Source organism: Oncorhynchus tshawytscha, linkage group LG18, assembly GCF_018296145.1.
Source record: "Oncorhynchus tshawytscha isolate Ot180627B linkage group LG18, Otsh_v2.0, whole genome shotgun sequence".
NCBI classification, from domain to species: Eukaryota; Metazoa; Chordata; class Actinopteri; order Salmoniformes; family Salmonidae; genus Oncorhynchus; species Oncorhynchus tshawytscha.
The window spans coordinates 26,201,384-26,221,534 of NC_056446.1; the positions used below are offsets into that span (position 1 = coordinate 26,201,384).

Here is a 20,151-nt window from a genome sequence, read left to right on the forward strand (position 1 = left end):
ACAGCTGGCGCTGCAGTACAGCACCCTTAACCACTGCGCCACCCGGGAGGCGAGGGGTGGTTGTTTGACCGCAGACCCATAGCGGATACAGGCAATGAGGCAGTGATCGCTGAGATCCTGATTTGAAAACGGCAGGGGTGTGTTTGGAGGGCAAGTTGGTCAGGATAATGTATATGAGGGTGCCCATGTTTACGGATTTAGGGTTGTACCTGGTGGGTTCCTTGATGATTTGTGTGAGATTGAGGGCATCTAGCTTAGATTGTAGGACTGCCGGGGTGTTAAGCATATCCCAGTTTAGGTCACCTAACAGAACGAACTCTGAAGCTAGATGGGGGGTAATCAATTCACAAATGGTGTCCAGGGCACAGCTGGGAGGGGAGGGGGGTCGATAGCAGGTGGCAACAGTGAGAGACTTTTTTTCTGGAGAGATTCATTTTTAAAATTAGAAGTTTGAACTGTTTGGGTATAGACCTGGTAAGTATGACAGAACTTTGCAGGCTATCTCTGTAGTAGATTGCAACTCCTCCCCCTTTGGCAGTTATATCTGGATGGAAAATGTGGTAGTTGGGTATGGAAATCTCCAAATTTTTGGTGGCCTTCCTAAGCCAGGATTCAGACACGGCAAGGACATCAGGGTTGGCGGAGTGTGCTAAAGCAGTGAGTAAAACCAACTTAGGTTTCAGTTTCATTGTGCTTCTGTAACTCATACCATATTTTTATAAGTGTTAATGTGTTATGAAGCTTCAGTACTTGTGGATGGAGTTGATGGAGCACATGACAGTTCTGAAGGATGGTGAATCTCACACATGAAATGTGTGACTGAAGTAGACTTGTAACAGTGCCTTCAGAAAGTATTCACACCCCTTGACTTTGTCCACATTTTGTTGTATTACAGCCTGAATTTGAAATGGATTAAATTGAGATTTTGTGTCACCTGCCTACACACAATACCCCATAATGTCAAAGTAGAATTCTGTTTTTTAGAAATTTCAACAAATTAATTAAAAAAATAAAAGCTGAAATGTCTTGAGTCAATACGTATTCAACCCCTTTGTTATAGCAAGCTTAAATAAGTTCAAGAGTAAACATTTGCTTAACAAGTCACATAATATGGACCGTGTGCAACAATAGTGATTAACATGATTTTTGAATGACTACCTCATCTCTGTATTCCACACACACACAATTATCTGTAATGTCCCTCAGTCAAGCAGTGAATTTCAAACACAGATTCAACCACAAAGACCAGGGAGGTTTTCCAATGCCTTGCAAAGAAGGCCACCTATTGGTAGATGGGTTAAAATAATAATCTTTGAGCATGATGAAGTTATTAATTACACTTTGGATGGTGTATCAATACACCCAATCACTACAAAGATACAGGCGTCCTTCCTAACTCAGTTGCCTGAGGGGAGGAAACCACTTGGGGATTTCAACTTAATGCCAATGGTGATTTTAAACAGAGTTTAATGGCTGTGATAGGAGAGCACTGAGGATGGATCAACAACATTGTAGTTACTCTTCAATACTACCCTAATTGACAGAGTGAAAAGAAGGAATCCTGTACAGAATAAAACTATTCCTAAATGTGAGAAGGAAACCTGTACAGAATAAAACTATTCCAAAATATGTGTCCTGTTTGCAATAAGGGACTAGAGTAAAACTGAAAAGAAATTAACTTTATCGTGAATACAAAATGTTATGTTTTGGGCAAACACAACACAACACATCACTGAGTACCACTCTTCATATTTTCAAGCATGGTGGCGGATGCATCAGGTTATGGGTATGCTTGTCATCGGCAAGGACTATGGGGTTTGTATAGATTACATTTATAGATACATTTAATAGAGCTAAGCACAGCTTAAATCCTAGAGGAAAACCTGGTTCAGTATGCTTTCCAACAGACCCTGGGAGACAAATTCACCTTTCAGCAGGACATTAACCTAAAACACAAGGCCAAATATACACTACCGGTCAAAAGTTTTAGAACACCTACTCATTCAAGGGGTTTTCTTTATGTTTTACTATTTTCTACATTGTAGAATAATAGTGAAGATATCAAAACTAACACATATGGAATCATGAAGTAAAAAAAAAACTGTTAAACAGCCACCTTTTGCCTTGATGACAGATTTGCACACTCTGGGCATTCTCTCAACAAGCTTCACCTGGAATGCTTTTCCAACAGTCTTGAAGGAGTTCCCACATAGGCTGATCATTTTCCTTCACTCTGCAGTCCAACTCATCCCAAACCATCTCAGTTGGGTTTATGTCTGGGGATTGTGGAGGCCAGGTCACCTGATGCAGCACTCCATCACTCTCCTTCTTGATCAAATAGCCCTTGCACAGTCTGGAGGTGTATTGGGTCATTGTCCTGTTGAAAAACAAATGATAGTCCCACTAAGCTAAAAAACAGATGGGTTAGCGTATCGCTGCAGAATGCTGTGGGTGCCATGCTGGTTAAGTGTGGCTTAAATTCTAAATAAATCAGACAGTGTGGGGGTGCTTTGCTAGTGACACTATCACACCACCACCTCCATGCTTTATGGTTTATACACATGCGGAGATCATCCGTTCACCCACACTGCATCTCACAAAGACGGCGGTTGGAACCAAAAATCTCCAATTTGGACTCCAGACCAAAGGACAAATTTCCACCGGTCTAATGTCCATTGCTCATGTTTCTTGGCCCAAGCAAGTCTATTATTATTGTTGTCCTTTAGTAGTGGTTTCTTTGCAGCAATTTGTCAACTAAGGCCTGATTCACACAGTCTCCTCTGAACAGTTGATATTGAGTTGTCTTTTACTTGAACTCAGTGAAGCATTTAATTGGGCTGCAAATAGGTAACTCTGGTCTTCCATTTCTGTGGCGGTCCTCATGAGAGCCAGTTTCATCATAGCGCTTGATGGTTTTTGCGACTGCACTTGAAGAAACTTTCAGAGTTCACGCAATGTTCCGTATTGACTAACCTTCATGTCTTAAATGATGGACTGTTTCTCGTTGCTTATTTGAGCTCTTCTTGCCATAACATGGACTTGGTCTTTAACCAAATAGGGACATCTTCTGTTTACCACCCCTAACACAACTGATTGGCTCAAATACATTAAGAAGGAAAGAAATTCCACAAATTAACTTTTAAGAAAGCACACCTGTTAATGGAAATGCAATCCAGGTGACTACCTTATGGAGCTGGTTGAGAGAATGCCAAGAGTGTGCAAAGCTGTCATCAAGGCAAAGGGTGGCTATTTGAAGAATCTCATATAAAATATATTTTGATTTGTTTAACACTTTATTTGGGTACTACATGATTCCATATGTGTTATTTCATAGTTTTGATGTCTTCGCTATCATTATACAATGTATAAAATCTTAAAAATAAAGAAAAACCCTTAATTAGTAGATGACCGGTAGTGTACACTGGAGTTGCTTACCAAGACATTGAATGTTCCTGAGTGGCCTAGTTAGTTTTGACTTACATTGGCTTGAGGAACAACCAACTTGACAGATTTTGAAGAAGTTTTTAAAGAATAATGCGCAAATATTGTACAATTAAGGTGTGCTCAGCTCTTAGAGACTTGCCCAGAAAGACTCACAGCTGTAATCGCTGCCAAATGTGATTCTAACATGTATTGACTCAGGGGTGTGAATACTTATGTAAATTAGATATTTCTCTTTCATTTTCAATAAATTTGCTAAAAAATGTAGGCCTGGTCTTTGTCCTTATTGAGTTAGCCTAAATGTAGGCCAGACTCCGTGCCACTGGTTCACTGTGTTGCTGTTCTGGCAAGAAAGGAAGAGCTCACAGCACTAATACCCAGTCTAATCCTTACACACACACACACACACACACACACACACACACAGAGACAGACACACATAGACACAGACTTAGACATGCACACACAACTGGTGAAACGGTACCAACTCTGAGGCTTTAGGCCCGTAATTAGAGAGAATTTACACAGATCAGGTTGAACATAATCTGGGCTGAAGATAACACCAACCCCCCATGGCCACCTCACTCACACTCTCTACTTGTTCTAGTCACATTTTACCACTCACACAGAGTTTGGGTGTGCAGTGTGCAAGCGCACGTGTAACAGGTTAGGTGTGTCCCGAACAGGGGGTCTGGAAGGTGCAGGGGAAGGGCTGGGTAAACAGAAGTAAGGAAGTCTTCGTCTGTTTGTTTTTCACTAGGGGTAGAGACACATGGTTTCTTTGTGTGAATGTTGCTGGCCCATGTCTAATGGCTATAAGGAGTCCCACTAAAACCATTAGCTCAGTTAGCATTATCTCAGGGGTGATAAACCAAATGCATGTAAGAAACACACACACGAAACACGGAGTTCTTCCAATGTCATGGGTGTAAGTACCGTGGAGTGGAGAAGCGTTGAGGTTGCCTCTCACCTGACTCCCTCTACTGAGAAAAGGGGACATAGTCTTCCAGCTGATGGTGAAACTCAAGTCACTGTATTATTTCTGCCTCATGCACCAATTCATGTTGTTTCTCCTATGACCAGAGAGAGTGAAATATTCCTTGATATTAGACACAAGCTGCTAATAAATTAACTTTACTATACTCATTCATTGCAGCTGCCGTTCTGGTTGTAGCATGAGTGGAAGTAGGGAGAATGCACATTGCATAAGTCCCACAGTGCATGTCAGAGCAAAAACCAAACCATGAGGTCGAAGAAATTGTCCGTAGAGCTCCGAGACAGGACTGTGTCGAGGCACAGATCTGAGGAAGGGTACCAAAACTTGTCTGCCGCATTGAATGTCCCCAAGACCACAGTGGCTTCATTCTTAAATGGAAGTTTGGAACCTACAAGACTCTTCCTGGAACTGGCCGCCCAGCTAAACTGAGCAATCGGGGTAGAAGGGCTTTAGTCAGGGAGGTGACCAAGAACCTGATGGTCACTCTGACAGAGCTCCAGAGTTCCTCTGTGGAGATGGTTGTCTTTCTGGATGGTGCTGCAGGTTCTCCCATCTCTATCAGGCCTTTGTGGTAGTGGCTAGACGGAAGCCACTCCTCAATGAAAGGCACATGACAGCCTGCTTGGAGTTTGCCAAAAGGCACCTAAATGACTCTCAGACCATGAGAAACAAGATTATCTGGTCTGATGTGAGAACAAGATTGAAATCTTTGGCCTGAATGCCAAGCGTCACGTCTGGAGGAAACCTGGCACCATCCCTACGGTGAAGCATGGTGGTGGAAGCATCATGTTGTGGGGATGTTTTTCAGTAGCAGGGACTGGGAGACTAGTCAGGATCGAGGGAAAGGTGAACTGAGCAAAGTACAGAGATGAAAACCTGCTCCAGAGTGTTCAGTACCTTAGGACAATGACCCTAAGCACACAACCAAGACAACACAGGAGTGGCTTCGGCACAATTCTCTGAATGTCCTTGAGTGACCCAGCCAGAGCCCGGACTTGAACCCGATTTTTAACATATCTGGATAGACCTGAAAAATAGCAGCTCAGCGATCCTCCCCATCCAACCTGACAGAGCTTGATAGGATCTGCAGAGAGGAATGGGAGAAACTCCACAAATACAGGTGTGCCAAGCTTGTAGCATCAAACCCAAGAAAACTCAAGGCTTTAATCGCTGCCAAAATTGCTTCAACAAGGTACATAGTAAAGGGTCTGAATACTTATGTAAATGTAATTTCATTATTTATTTTTTATACATTTGCAAGAATGTCTAATGTTTTTTGCTTAGTCATTATGGGGTGGTGTGTGTAAATTGATGGGGGGAAAAAACAATTGAATCCGTTTTAGAATAAGGATTTAACATAACAAAATGTGGAAAAAGTCAAGGGGTCTGAATACTTTCCTAATGCTCTGTATACATTTTAACTATTTTTCATCCCAAAAATGTTGAATAAGATGGAAAGTAGATGGAAAAGGGGTCTTAGAAAACATCTACCAGAAAAGTCTTAAAAGGTATTAGAAATACATCAAAACACAACTAAGAGCAATTATTTAATTATTTGCCTTCTGTGAGTTTAATAAACATTGCCTTGTAATTCCGTTACCAAAAACCCACATAACAATTACAGGTAGACCTGCTAATTAGTTATAGATCATTTTTGTGTTTTTTTACTGATATCAAGTTTGATTAAAACTCGTAATTCTGTTACCAAGTCTTACTTAAATTGGAATTACTGAAATTGATTTGGCTACAATGGGAGTTTGTCCCGACTGTGAAATCACACTCTCGCTCTTCTTTCTCCATGTAATGTCACCTCTCCCAGCTCTTACTGACTCCTACCATGATACCTACCACCTAACCTCTTTCCATTTACTGTAACAAGCATCCTCAACCACTGAGCACCAACCAATACATACATGAACTTTTGAATAAAAAAATAAAAAATTGGTCAGTCCGTCCTGGCAAGACCAAATCTGAACCAATCATAGATGTTTGTTTTTGCATGATGTACAGTAGAAAACAATACAGAACAGTAAAGAAAAGTAGAGTACTGTAAAATCACCCCCTTGGCTCTCCATTTGCACCATTTTGCACAAGTGTCCCAAAGCTGAGGGAATGAAAATTATCTAGGGTGTAGGGGCTAATTAGCGAATTGGAATCCCATAAGGCACAGTGTTATTGTTGAGTTTCACACAAAATATTGGAGTGGGGTGCCTAATTATATGATAAAAGCATTCATTTGTCTGATGGTGAGACTTGACACATGTAAAATATTAAATACCTCCCAAATTAAATGTTTAACTGTAACTGAGGTTTATATTTTGTAAAACGACAGGGGATTTGTTCATTTGAATTTTATGTTCGTCAGCAACACGTGATGACAGAGGGCCCTCAAGGGCGAGTTGGTAGGGGCGAGGCGGTGGTTTGGGATTCATACCCCTTTCACTTACTCACTCTCTCTCTCTCTCTCTGGTCTGTCTCTCTGGTCTCTCTCTCTATCTGGTCTCTCTGGTCTCTCTCTCTCTCTCTGGTCTGTCTCTCTGGTCTCTCTCTCTATCTGGTCTCTGGTCTCTCTCTCTGGTCTGTCTCTGGTCTGGTCTCTCTGGTCTCTATCTGGTCTCTCTCTCTATCTGGTCTCTGGTCTCTATCTGGTCTCTCTCTCTATCTGGTCTCTCTGGTCTCTATCTGGTCTCTCTGGTCTCTCTCTGGTCTCTCTGGTCTCTCTCTGGTCTCTCTCTCTCTCTGGTCTCTCTCTCTCTCTCTCTCTGGTCTCTCTCTCTCTCTCTGGTCTCTCTCTCTGGTCTCTCTCTCTGGTCTCTCTCTCTCTCTGGTCTCTCTCTCTCTGGTCTCTCTGGTCTCTCTCTCTGGTCTCTCTCTCTCTCTGGGCTCTCTCTGGGCTCTCTCTGGGCTCTCTCTCTCTCTCGTCTCTCTCTCTCTCTGTCTCTCTCTCTCTGGGCTCGCTCTCTCTGGGCGCGCTCTCTCTCGTCTCTCTCTCTCTGGTCTCTCGCTCTCTGGTGTCTCTCTCTCTGGTGTCTCTCTCTCTCTCTGGTTTCTCCCCACACCATGACTTAGTGTGGTCATCATGGCTTGTTAGAGTGCTTATTTTTGTGTGTGTTTAAAGCCTTCTGGCCATGGTGTGAGTTGAGGACATGGTTGTGGTCAGTTTCAGTTAGACTGGACACCACACTCTCATGACTGTGGTGTGGCCTGTTTTTCAGTTGGAATCCTAAACCATCAAGGGACATGAACAAGGTGTGGGTTTCCTACTTTGGCCTTTTAGCCGAGAGAGATGAGACGGCAAGAGAGAGAGAGAGACGAGAGAGAGGCTTCCAGTGTCTAGTTAAACTGTGTCCTGGCAAGCTTGCCACTTGGAATCCAGATAGGGACACTGTGGGAACATAAAGGGGTTCACTTTTTGTTGTTTTATTAAGATGGTTGAGTATTAACAACGTTTACTCTGAACTTGATGAGAGGACAAGGATAAAGGTCTCAATTCTCACACTTCCTTTTCTCTCCCTCTCTCGCCTCCTTCTTTCAGACGATTACACGGATGCCCTCCCTCCTCTCCCAGAGATTCCGGATGCCGGCTCGGTCCTGAGCTCAGTGGGCGTTCCGGGCCGCTTTCGCCACTCCGACATCCACCACACCCCTCTACGCTACTGCTCCGCCCACAGCATGGACTCCTCCCCAGACAGTGCTGAGCGCCCAATCAGCTACGGCTCCACCTCTTCCTCCGCCTCCTCCAGGGACAGCCACTGTTCACTGGGCAGCCGCTCCACTTTAGGCCCCTCCCCTCACTGTCACCCACCTCCTGACCGGGACTCCGGGGCGATCCGGTTAGAGCTGGTTCCAGCCAGACAGCTGGGATGTGGGGATGAGGAGGAAAGGAATATTGGAGGAACAGATGCAGGAAAAGGGACTGTTAGACAGGTGTCTGCCCAGACCCCCCTGCCAGACACCAAGGCTGGGGAGAGGAGCTCCCCAGGGCCCAGGGTGCAGTATGTGGACAGGGTGGTTCAGGAGATAATGGACACTGAGAGGACCTACGTACTGGACCTGCAGAGCATCGTACAGGTAAGGAGCATGGTACCACACAACACCACTGGGGAGACGCATACATAGTACATATCCTTCTTACAGGAGTCTGTCCAGTACTGTGAGGAACATGGTACCACACAACACCACTGGGGAGACACCAGCTATCACTGCACCTACATACAGCACAGGGGTACATTTTCAGACTGTTAGGTGAGATGCAAACATTAGGACAGCGCATGCAGTGTTTCCCTACTCCAGACCTCCAGTACCCCCAACAGTACATATTGTTGTTGTAGCCCTGGACAAGCACACCTGAGTCAACTAATCATCAAGCCCTCAGTGAGTTGAATCAGGTGAGTTTGCCCAGGACTAAAACAAAAATGTTGTTGGGATGTTGTTGGGACTGGATGAGAATCCTTTTGGGACTGCTGGAGGACCTGAGATGAAACCCTTTTGGGACTGCTGGAGGACCTGAGATGAAACCCTGTTGGGACTGCCGGAGATGAAACCCTGTTGGGACTGCCGGAGATGAAACCCTGTTGGGACTGCTGGAGGACTGGATGGAACACTGCAGTGTAGGAGGACAGATACTAGTATATTACTGAACAGCATCATACCAAATAACAGGGGTCAAGATGTGTCCAGAGTGTTCATAGACAACACCCATATACAGGAGAAGTTGATTTGGGTGGAAGAGTTGTCGTCAGAGTTCCCAACCAGCAGGAAACTGGTCCTTTCAGAAAGAGAGAGGGGGTGGGTGAGTTGTCGGAGAAACGGTTTCCTCACCCCTCCCACCTTGTCACAGGGACCAAGATGGATGTCCCTACCCCCACCATGCCTCCTCGCTCCATTCAGGGTGAGGAGAATAGGAATGGGAGAGCGGTGCTGTAGGAAGAGGGATTTAGAGCTGTAATAACAATGTCTAAAGTAGGTTAGCTAAACACTGAGCAGAGATCGCTTTAAAGACGTATACTCCCCTTAGACCTGGACCCCCCTAACTACTCAACAAGACCCCTTTATCAGATCTATGCGGCCGGACACCCACTCTTCCACTACACTTTTAGACAGGACCATAATTTACTCCTTTCTCCCCCCTTATTGATGTCAATCTCTGTTAAGACTTCCAACATTTGCGCTATTCATCATCAGTGGATTACATTCAGAGCAGACTGCCCTGCTATATCTAGTGCTTGTCAGTAGGTCCCATTAAGTGGGTGTAACACATCGCACTCATTCACCATCATATTCACCACCACCAATGTACAGTATAGTGCTACTATCCACCGTGGCCACTCGCCATCAGAGCTGTCACCCTCCACCCATTACCCAGAATCCCTTGCGTGGTGCTTTCCGCAGGGTTAGAGGGGGTGATTGCCCAAACACAAATATTTAACCAGACTCCTGTGGGCTCACCTGCGCTCCATCTGTCAGCGACGGACGGTGATGTGGCCTGCACAAGCAGTCTGTTTGTATTGGTATGTGCATATGTGTGCAGTGGTTTGTGTGTGTGTGGCACATAATGTACAGTGCATCCCATCAAGATACACACACTACCCCATAATGACAAAGTGAAAACATGTTTTTAGAAATGTTTGCAAATGTATTACAAATCAAAAACAGATACCTTCTTTGCATAAGTGTTCAGACCCTTTGCTATGAGACTCGATATTGAACTCAGGTGCATCTTGTTTCCATTGATAATCCTTGATGTTTCTACAATTTGTGGTAAACTCAATTTATTGGACATCATTTGGAAAGGCACACACCTGTCTATATAAGGTCCCACAGTTGACAGTGCATGTCAGAGTAAAAACCAAGACATGAGGTCGAAGGCCAAGCAATGAGGTCGAATGAATTGTCCGTAGAGCTCAGAGACAGGATTGTGTCGGAGCAGCGACACTCCCTATCCAACCTGACCGAGTTTCTGCAGAGAAGAATGGCAGAAACTCCCCAAATATAGGTGTGCCAAGCTTGTAGCGTCATACCCAAGAAGACTTAATGCTGATGTGCTTCAACAAAGTACTGAGTCAAGGGTCTGAATACTTATGTAAATGTACTATTTCAGTTTTTTATTTTTAATACATTTGCAAAAATGTCAAAGTAGTTTTTTTGTTTTGTCATTATGGAGTATTGTGTGTAAATTGATGAGGGGAAAAAACTATTCAATACATTTTAGAATAAGGCAGTAATGTAAATAAAATGTGGAAAAAGTCAAGGGGTCGGAATACGTTCCAGATGCACTGTAACTGTATGTGAGTAGTACATGGTAGATGCACCCTATATACAGTGGAGCAAAAAAGTATTTAGTCAGCCACCAATTGTGCAAGTTCTCCCACTTACAAATATGAGAGAGGCCTGTAATTTTCATCATAGGTACACTTCAACTATGACAGACAAAATGAGAAAAATCACATTGTAAAATTTTTAATGAATTTATTTGCAAATTATGGTGGAAAATAAGTATTTGGTCACCTACAAACAAGCAAGATTTCTGGCTCTCACAGACCTGTAACTTCTTCTCTGTCCTCCACTCGTTACCTGTATTAATGGCACCTGTTTGAACTTGTTATCAGTAAAAAAGACACCTGTCCACAACCTCAAACAGTCACACTCCAAACTCCACTATGGCCAAGACCAAAGAGCTGTCAAAGGACACCAGAAACAAAATTGTAGACTTGCACCAGGCTGAGAAGACTGAATCTGCAATGGGCAGCTTGGTTTGAAGAAATCAACTGTGGGATCAATTATTAGGAAATTTAAGACATACAAGACCACTGATAATCTCCCTCGATCTGGGGCTCCACGCAAGATCTCACCCTGTGGGGTCAAAATGATCACGAGCGGTGAGCAAAAATCCCAGAACCACATGGGGGGACCTAGTGAATGACCTGCAGAGAGCTGGGACCAAAGTAAAAAAGCCAAGGGCATTGAGGATGAAACGTGGCTGGGTCTTTTCTGCATGACAATGATCCCAAACACACCGCCCGGGCAACGAAGGAGTGGCTTCGTAAGAAGCATTTCAAGGTCCTGGAGTGGCCTAGCCAGTCTCCAGATCTCAACCCCAAAGAAAATCTTTGGAGGGAGTTGAAAGTCTGTGTTGCCCAGCAACAGCCCCAAAACATCACTGCTCTAGAGGAGATCTGCATGGAGGAATGGGCCAAAATACCAGCAACAGTGTGTGAAAACCTTGTGAAGACTTACAGAAAACCTTTGACCTCTGTCATTGCCAACAAAGGGTATATAACAAAGTATTGAGAAACTTTTGTTATTGACCAAATACTTATTTTCCACCATAATTTGAAAATAAATTCATTCAAAATCCTACAATGTGATTTTCTGGATTTTGTTCCTCATTTTGTCTGTCATAGTTGAAGTGTACCTATGATGAAAATTACAGGCCTCTCATCTTTTTAAGTGGGAGAACTTGCACAATTGGTGGCTGACAATACTTTTTTGCCCCACTGTATGGTGGTCCTTCCCTGGCTGAATAACTGTGTTTTAAGCAGCATATCAGGCTTCTCCAAACGAACTCGCAGAGAAACCTGGAGAACGCCTTTCATCCCATCCCATTTTGGTTTTAGGGATGATCAGTGAGATACACCTGCTGGAGCGTGTGCTGCAGGTGGGTGTTGCCATCGTGACCAGTGAACTGAGATAAGGCGGAGCTTTACCTAGCATAGACTTGTAGATGACCTGGAGCCAGTGGGTCTGGCGACGAACATGCAGAGCGGGCCAGCAGACTAGAGCATACAGGTCGCAGTGGTGGGTGGTATAAGGTGCTTTAGTAACAAAACGGATGGCACTGTGATAAACTGCATCCAGTTTGCTGAGTAGAGTATTGGAAGTGAAAGCAATCCAAGTGTTTGTGTAAGTTTATCGATCACTAAACAAAACATGATGAACACCTTGCATCAAAGTAGCTTGGTCGCGAAAATCAGAAAAGCAATAAAATTAATCGCTTACCTTTTGATCTTCGGATGTTTTCACTCACGAGCCTCCCAGTTACACAAATGTTCCTTTTGTTCCATAAAGATTATTTTTGTATCCAAAATACCTCTGTTTGTTTGTCGCGTTATGTTCAGAAATCCACAGGCTCGAGGGGTCACGACAACGCAAATAGTATCCATAATGTCCATAGAAACATGTCAAATGTTTTTTATAATCAATCCTCAGGTTGTTTTTAAAATAATAATCGATAATATATCAACCGGCATTGTCTCTTTTTCAGTAGGAGAGGGAGAGTCAATGGCTGCCCCACTCTGCTGCGCAAGCAAAACTCATGAACACCCAGCTATCCACCAACGCCATGTTATCTTTCTCGCTCATCTTTCAAAATAAAAGCCTGAAACTATGTCTAAAGTCTGTTGACACCTTGAGGCAGCGATAGGAAAAGGAATCTGGTTGATATCCCTTTAAATGGAGCGAAGGCAGGCTATGGAACATGGAGCTTTCAAAATAGAAGCCACTTCCTGGTTTGATTTTCCTCAGGTTTCGCCTGCAATATCAGTTCTGTTATACTCACAGACAATACTTTGACTGTTTTGGAAACTTTAGAGTTTTCTATCCTAATCTGTCAATTATATGCATATTCTAGCATATGGGCCTGAGAAATAGGCCGTTTACATTGGCAACGTTATTTTTCCAAACATAAAAATAGTGCCCCCTAGCTGAAAGAGGTTAAATAATACAAAAACAAAGTGTTGGAGAAGTAAAAGTGAAATATGTGCCATGTAAGAAAAGCTAACGTTTAAGTTCCTTGCTCAGAACATGAGAACATATGAAAGTTGGTGGTTCCTTTTAACATGTGTCTTCAATATTCCCAGGTAAGAGGATTTAGGTTGTAGTTATTATAGGAATTATAGGACTCTTTCTCTCTATACGATTTGTATTTCATATACCTTTGACTATTGGATGTTCTTATAGGCACTTTAGTATTGCCAGTGTAACAGTATAACTTCCATCCCTCTCCTCCCCACTACCTGGGCTCGAACCAGGAACACATCAACAACAGCCACCCTCAAAGCAGCGTTATCCATGCAGAGCAAGGGGAACAACTACTCCAAGTCTCAGAGCGAGTGATGCTTGAAGCATTGCGAAAAGCTGCTGGCAAAACGCACTAAAGTGTGGTTGAATGAATAGTTACGAGCCTGCTGCGGCCTACCATCGCTCAGTCAGACTGCTCTATCAAATCATAGACTTAATTATAACATAATAACACACAGAAATACAAGCCTTAGGTCATTAATATGCTTGAATCCGGAAACTATAATTTCGAAAACAAAACGTTTATTCTTTCAGTGAAATACGGAACCGTTCCGTATTTTATCTATCGGGTGTCATTCATAAGTCTAAATATTGCTGTTACATTGCACAACCTTCAATGTTATGTCATAATTACGTAAAAATTCTGGCAAATTAGTTTGCAATGAGCCAGGCGGCCCAAACTATTGCATATACCTTGACTCTGCGTGCAATGAACGCAAGAGAATTGACACAATTTCACCTGGTTAATATTACCTGCTAACCTTTCTTTTAGCTAAATATGCAGGTTTAAAAATATATACTTCTGTGTATTGATATTAAGAAAGGCAATGATGTTTATGGATAGGTACACGTTGGAGCAACGACAAATCAAATCAAATCATCAAATCAAATTTTATTTGTCACATACACATGGTTAGCAGATGTTAATGCGAGTGTAGCGAAATGCTTGTGCTTCTAGTTCCGACAATGCAGTAATAACGAGCAAGTAATCTAACTAACAATTCCAAAAAAAACTACTGTCATACACAGTGTAAGGGGATAAAGAATATGTACATAAGGATATATGAATGAGTGATGGTACAGAGCAGCATAGGCAAGATACAGTAGATGATATCGAGTACAGTATATACATATGAGATAAGTATGTAAACCAAGTGGCATAGTTAAAGTGGCTAGTGATACATGTATTACATAAGGATGCAGTCGATGATATAGAGTACAGTATCAACGTATGCATTTGAGATGAACAATGTAGGGTAAGTAACATTATATAAGGTAGCATTGTTTAAAGTGGCTAGTGATATATTTACATAATTTCCCATCGATTCCCATGATTAAAGTGGCTGGAGTAGAGTCAGTGTCATTGACAGTGTGTTGGCAGTAGCCACTCAATGTTAGTGGTGGCTGTTTAACAGTCTGATGGCCTTGAGATAGAAGCTGTTTTTCAGTCTCTCGGTCCTAGCTTTGATGCACCTGTACTGACCTCGCCTTCTGGATGGCAGCGGGGTGAACAGGCAGTGGCTCGGGTGGTTGATGTCCTTGATGATCTTTATGGCCTTCCTGTAGCATCGGGTGGTGTAGGTGTCCTGGAGTGCAGGTAGTTTGCCCCCGGTGATGCGTTGTGCAGACCTCACTACCCTCTGGAGAGCCTTACGGTTGAGGGCGGTGCAGTTGCCATACCAGGCGGTGATACAGCCCGCCAGGATGCTCTCGATTGTGCATCTGTAGAAGTTTGTGAGTGCTTTTGGTGACAAGCCGAATTTCTTCAGCCTCCTGAGGTTGAAGAGGCGCTGCTGCGCCTTCCTCACGATGCTGTCTGTGTGAGTGGACCAATTCAGTTTGTCTGTGATGTGTATGCCGAGGAACTTAAAACTTGCTACCCTCTCCACTACTGTTCCATCGATGTGGATGGGGGTGTTCCCTCTGCTGTTTCCTGAAGTCCACAATCATCTCCTTAGTTTTGTTGACGTTGAGTGTGAGGTTATTTTCCTGACACCACACTCCGAGGGCCCTCACCTCCTCCCTGTAGGCCGTCTCGTCGTTGTTGGTAATCAAGCCTACCACTGTTGTGTCGTCCGCAAACTTGATGATTGAGTTGGAGGCGTGCATGGCCACGCAGTCGTGGGTGAACAGGGAGTACAGGAGAGGGCTCAGAACGCACCCTTGTGGGGCCCCAGTGTTGAGGATCAGCGGGGAGGAGATGTTGTTGCCTACCCTCACCACCTGGGGGCGGCCCGTCAGGAAGTCCAGTACCCAGTTGCACAGGGCGGGGTCGAGACCCAGGGTCTCGAGCTTGATGACGAGCTTGGAGGGTACTATGGTGTTGAATGCCGAGCTGTAGTCGATGAACAGCATTCTCACATAGGTATTCCTCTTGTCCAGATGGGTTAGGGCAGTGTGCAGTGTGGTTGAGATTGCATCGTCTGTGGACCTATTTGGGCGGTAAGCAAATTGGAGTGGGTCAAGGGTGTCAGGTAGGGTGGAGGTGATATGGTCCTTGACTAGTCTCTCAAAGCACTTCATGATGACGGATGTGAGTGCTACGGGCGGTAGTCGTTTAGCTCAGTTACCTTAGCTTTCTTGGGAATAGGAACAATGGTGGCCCTCTTGAAGCATGTGGGAACAGCAGACTGGTATAGGGATTGATTGAATATGTCCGTAAACACACCGGCCAGCTGGTCTGCGCATGCTCTGAGGGCGCGGCTGGGGATGCCGTCTGGGCCTGCAGCCTTGCGAGGGTTAACACGTTTAAATGTCTTACTCACTTCGGCTGCAGTGAAGGAGAGACCGCATGTTTCCGTTGCAGGCCGTGTCAGTGGCACTGTATTGTCCTCAAAGCGGGCAAAAAAGTTATTTAGTCTGCCTGGGAGCAAGACATCCTGGTCCGTGACTGGGCTGGGTTTCTTCCTGTAGTCCGTGATTGACTGTAGACCCTGCCACATACCTCTTGTGTCTGAGCCGTTGAATTGAGATTCTACTTTGTCTCTGTACTGGCGCTTAGCTTGTTTGATAGCCTTGCGGAGGGAATAGCTGCACTGTTTGTATTCAGCCATGTTACCAGACACCTTGCCCTGATTAAAAGCAGTGGTTCGTGCCTTCAGTTTCACACGAATGCTGCCATCAATCCACGGTTTCTGGTTAGGGAATGTTTTAATCGTTGCTATGGGAACGACATCTTCAACGCACGTTCTAATGAACTCGCACACCGTATCAGCGTATTCGTCAATGTTGTTGTCTGACGCAATACGAAACATCTCCCAGTCCACGTGATGGAAGCAGTCTTGGAGTGTGGAGTCAGCTTGGTCGGACCAGCGTTGGACAGACCTCAGCGTGGGAGCTTCTTGTTTTAGTTTCTGTCTGTAGGCAGGGATCAACAAAATGGAGTCGTGGTCAGCTTTTCCGAAAGGGGGCGGGGCAGGGCCTTATATGCCTCGCGGAAGTTAGAGTAACAATGATCCAGGGTCTTTCCACCCCTGGTTGCGCAATCGATATGCTGATAAAATTTAGGGAGTCTTGTTTTCAGATTAGCCTTGTTAAAATCCCCAGCTACAATGAATGCAGCCTCCGGATAAATCGTTTCCAGTTTGCAGAGAGTTAAATAAAGTTCGTTCAGAGCCATCGATGTGTCTGCTTGGGGGGGGATATATACGGCTGTGATTATAATCGAAGAGAATTCTCTTGGTAGATAATGCGGTCTACATTTGATTGTGAGGAATTCTAAATCAGGTGAACAGAAGGATTTGAGTTCCTGTATGTTTCTTTCATCACACCATGTCACGTTGGCCATAAGACATACGCCCCGCCCCTCTTCTTACCAGAAAGATGTTTGTTTCTGTCCGCGCGATGCGTGGAGAAACCCGCTGGCTGCACCGCTACGGATTGCGTCTCTCCAGTTAGCCATGTTTCCGTGAAGCAGAGAACGTTACAGTCTCTGATGTCCCTCTGGAATGCTACCCTTGCTCGGATTTCATCAACCTTGTTGTCAAGAGACTGGACATTGGCAAGAAGAATGCTAGGGAGTGGTGCACGGTGTGCCCGTCTCCGGAGTCTGACCAGAAGACCGCTTCGTTTCCCTCTTTTTCTGAGTTGTTTTTTTTTTTTTTCGCTGCATGTGATCCACTCGGTTACACTGGTTGTAAGGCAGAACACAGGATCCGCGTCGCGAAAAACATATTCTTGGTCGTACTGATGGTGAGTTGACGCTGATCTTATATTCAGTAGTTCTTGTCGGCTGTATGTAAAGAAACCTAAGATGACCTGGGGTACTAGTGTAAGAAATAACACGTAAAAAAACAAAAAACTGCATAGTTTCCTAGGAACGCGAAGCGAGGCGGCCATCTCTGTCGGCGCCGGAAGTAGCAGTCCTTTTTCGCGAATGTGCACCGCATCGATTCTATGCAACGCAGGACACGCTAGATAAACTAGTAATATAATCAACCATGTGTAGTTATAACTAGTGATTATGATTGATTGATTGTTTTTTTTTATAAGATAAGTTTAATGCTAGCTAGCAACTTTCCTTGGCTTCTTACTGCATTCGCGTAACAGGCAGGTTCATCGTGAGGCAGGTGGTTAGAGCATTGGACTAGTTAACCGTAAGGTTGCAAGATTGAATCCCTGCGCTGACAAGGTAAAAATCAGTTGTTCTGCCCCTGAACGAGGCAGTTAACCCACCGTTCCTAGGCCGTCATTGAAAATAAGAATGTGTTCTTCACTGACTTGCCTCGTTAAATAAAGAAAAAGAAAAAATCGGCATCCAAAAATACCGATTTCCGATTGTTATGAAAACTTGAAATCGGCCCTAACTAATCGGCCATTCCGATTAATCGGTCGACCTCTAGTGATCAGGCTCAGACTAGGCTGTGTTGATTGACAACCCAAACCCTAAACATGATCCTGGTCTCTTACTGTGCCTCCCAACCACCATTATCCTAAATTAAAGCCAAAACTCTAACCCCCAAACCTGGCCCTAAACCATTGCCCTGAAACCCCCATATCTGCCCTTTCACCCCTAAATCCTCCAAACTGTCTCCTCTTACCTCAGAACCTTGACCCCTGCTTCTATTTTACACAATGATTCTGTCAGAGTTCCCCCTCTGTGAGTGGATGACCTCACCAAACAATCTAAGAGTGTTGTGTGTGTTAGAGAGGGGGAGGGGGGGTGAGACGCAGGTTGGCTACTTTGTGTGGCCTGCAGATAAACAGTTGAAGTCGGAAGTTTACATACACCTTAGCCAAATACATTTAAACTCAGTTTTTCACAATTCCTGACATTTAATCCTAGTAAAAATTCCCTGTCTTAGGTCAGTTAGGGTCACCACTTTGTTTTCAGAATGTGAACTGTCAGAATAATAGAGATTTATTTCAGCTTTTATTTATTTCATCACATTCCCAGTGGGTCAGAAGTTTACATACACTCAATTAGTAACAGTAGATTATGGTTGGCGCGTTTTGTTCAGAAATCCACAGGCTCGTGCAGGACATGACGGGCAGACGAAAATTCCAAATAGTACCCATAAAGTTCGTAGAAAACATGTCAAATGTTTTTTATAATCAATCTTCAGGTTGTTTTTATAATAAATATTCGATAGTATTTCAACCGGACTGTAGATTTTTCAATAGGAGTCAGAGAGAAAATGTCTGCTCCAAGCTGTTGCGCATGTAAAACTCTGCTGGCACCCAGCCATCCACTGACGCGATGTGATCCTTCTCGCTCATTTTTCAGAATAAAAGCCTGAAACTATGTCTAAAGACTGTTCACACCATGTGGAAGCCATAAGGAAAGGAATCTGGTTGATATCCCTTTAAATGGAGAGAAGGCATGCAATGGAACAGGGAGATTAGTTTCTCTTAGGCACTTCCTTGTTGGAGTTTCCTCAGGTTTTCACCTGCAATATCAGTTATGTTATACTCACAGACAATATTTGGACAGTTTTGGAAACTTTTGAGTGTTTTCTATCCTAATCTGACAATTATATGCATATTCTGGGCCTGAGAAATAGGCAGTTTCATTTGGGTACGTTTTTCATCCAAACATCAAAATACTGCCCCCTACACTCAACAGGTTAAATTGTTTAATTTGAGTAAAACTTTTTGCGTAGCCTTCCACAAGCTTCCCACAATAAGTTGGGTGAATTTTGGCCCATTCCTCCTGACAGAGCTGGTGTAACCGAGTCAGGTTTGTAGGCCTCCTTGCTCACACACGCTTTTTCAGTTCTGCCCACAAATTGTCTATAGGATTGAGGTCAGGGCTTTGTGATGGCCACTCCAATACCTTGTCTTTGTTGTCCTTAAGCCATTTTGCCACAATTTTGGAAGTATGCTTGGGGTCATTGTCCATTTGAAAGACCCATTTGCGACCAAGCTTTAACTTCCTGACTGATGTCTTGAGATGTTGCTTCAATATATCCACATAATTTTCCTACCTCATGAAGCCATCTATTTTGTGAAGTGCCCCAGTCCCTCCTGCAGCAAAGCACCCCCACATCATGATGCTGCCACCCCCGTTCTTCACGGTTGGGATGGTGTTCTTCTGGCTTACAGGCCTCCCCCTTTTTCCTCCAAACATAACAATGGTCATTATGGCCAAACAGTTCTATTTTTGTTTCATCAGACCAGATGACATTTCTCCAAAAAGTATGACCTTAGTCGCCATGTGCAGTTGCAGACCGTAGTCTGGCTTTTTTATGGTGGTTTTGGAGCAGTGGCTTCTTCCTTCCTGAGCAGCCTTTCAGGTTATGTCGATATAGGACTCGTTTTTACTGTGGATATAGATACTTTTGTACCTGTTTCCTCCAGCATCTTCACAAGGTCCTTTGCTGTGGTTCTGGTATTGATTTTCACTTCTCACATCAAAGTACGTTCATCTCTAGGAGACAGAATGCGTCTCCTCACTGAGCAGTATGACGGCCAGA

General features: G+C 44.0%; 1 protein-coding gene across 1 annotated transcript in view; it reads left to right on the forward strand.

Moving 5' to 3' along the window:
* The window catches only part of LOC112217379 (pleckstrin homology domain-containing family G member 1-like), a 144,602-nt gene that overhangs the window by 89,346 nt on the left and 35,105 nt on the right, over nucleotides 1-20,151 (forward strand). Inside the window, 1 exon segment of the mRNA XM_042300869.1 lies at nucleotides 7,974-8,509. Coding sequence (XP_042156803.1) covers nucleotides 7,974-8,509 — 536 coding nt within the window.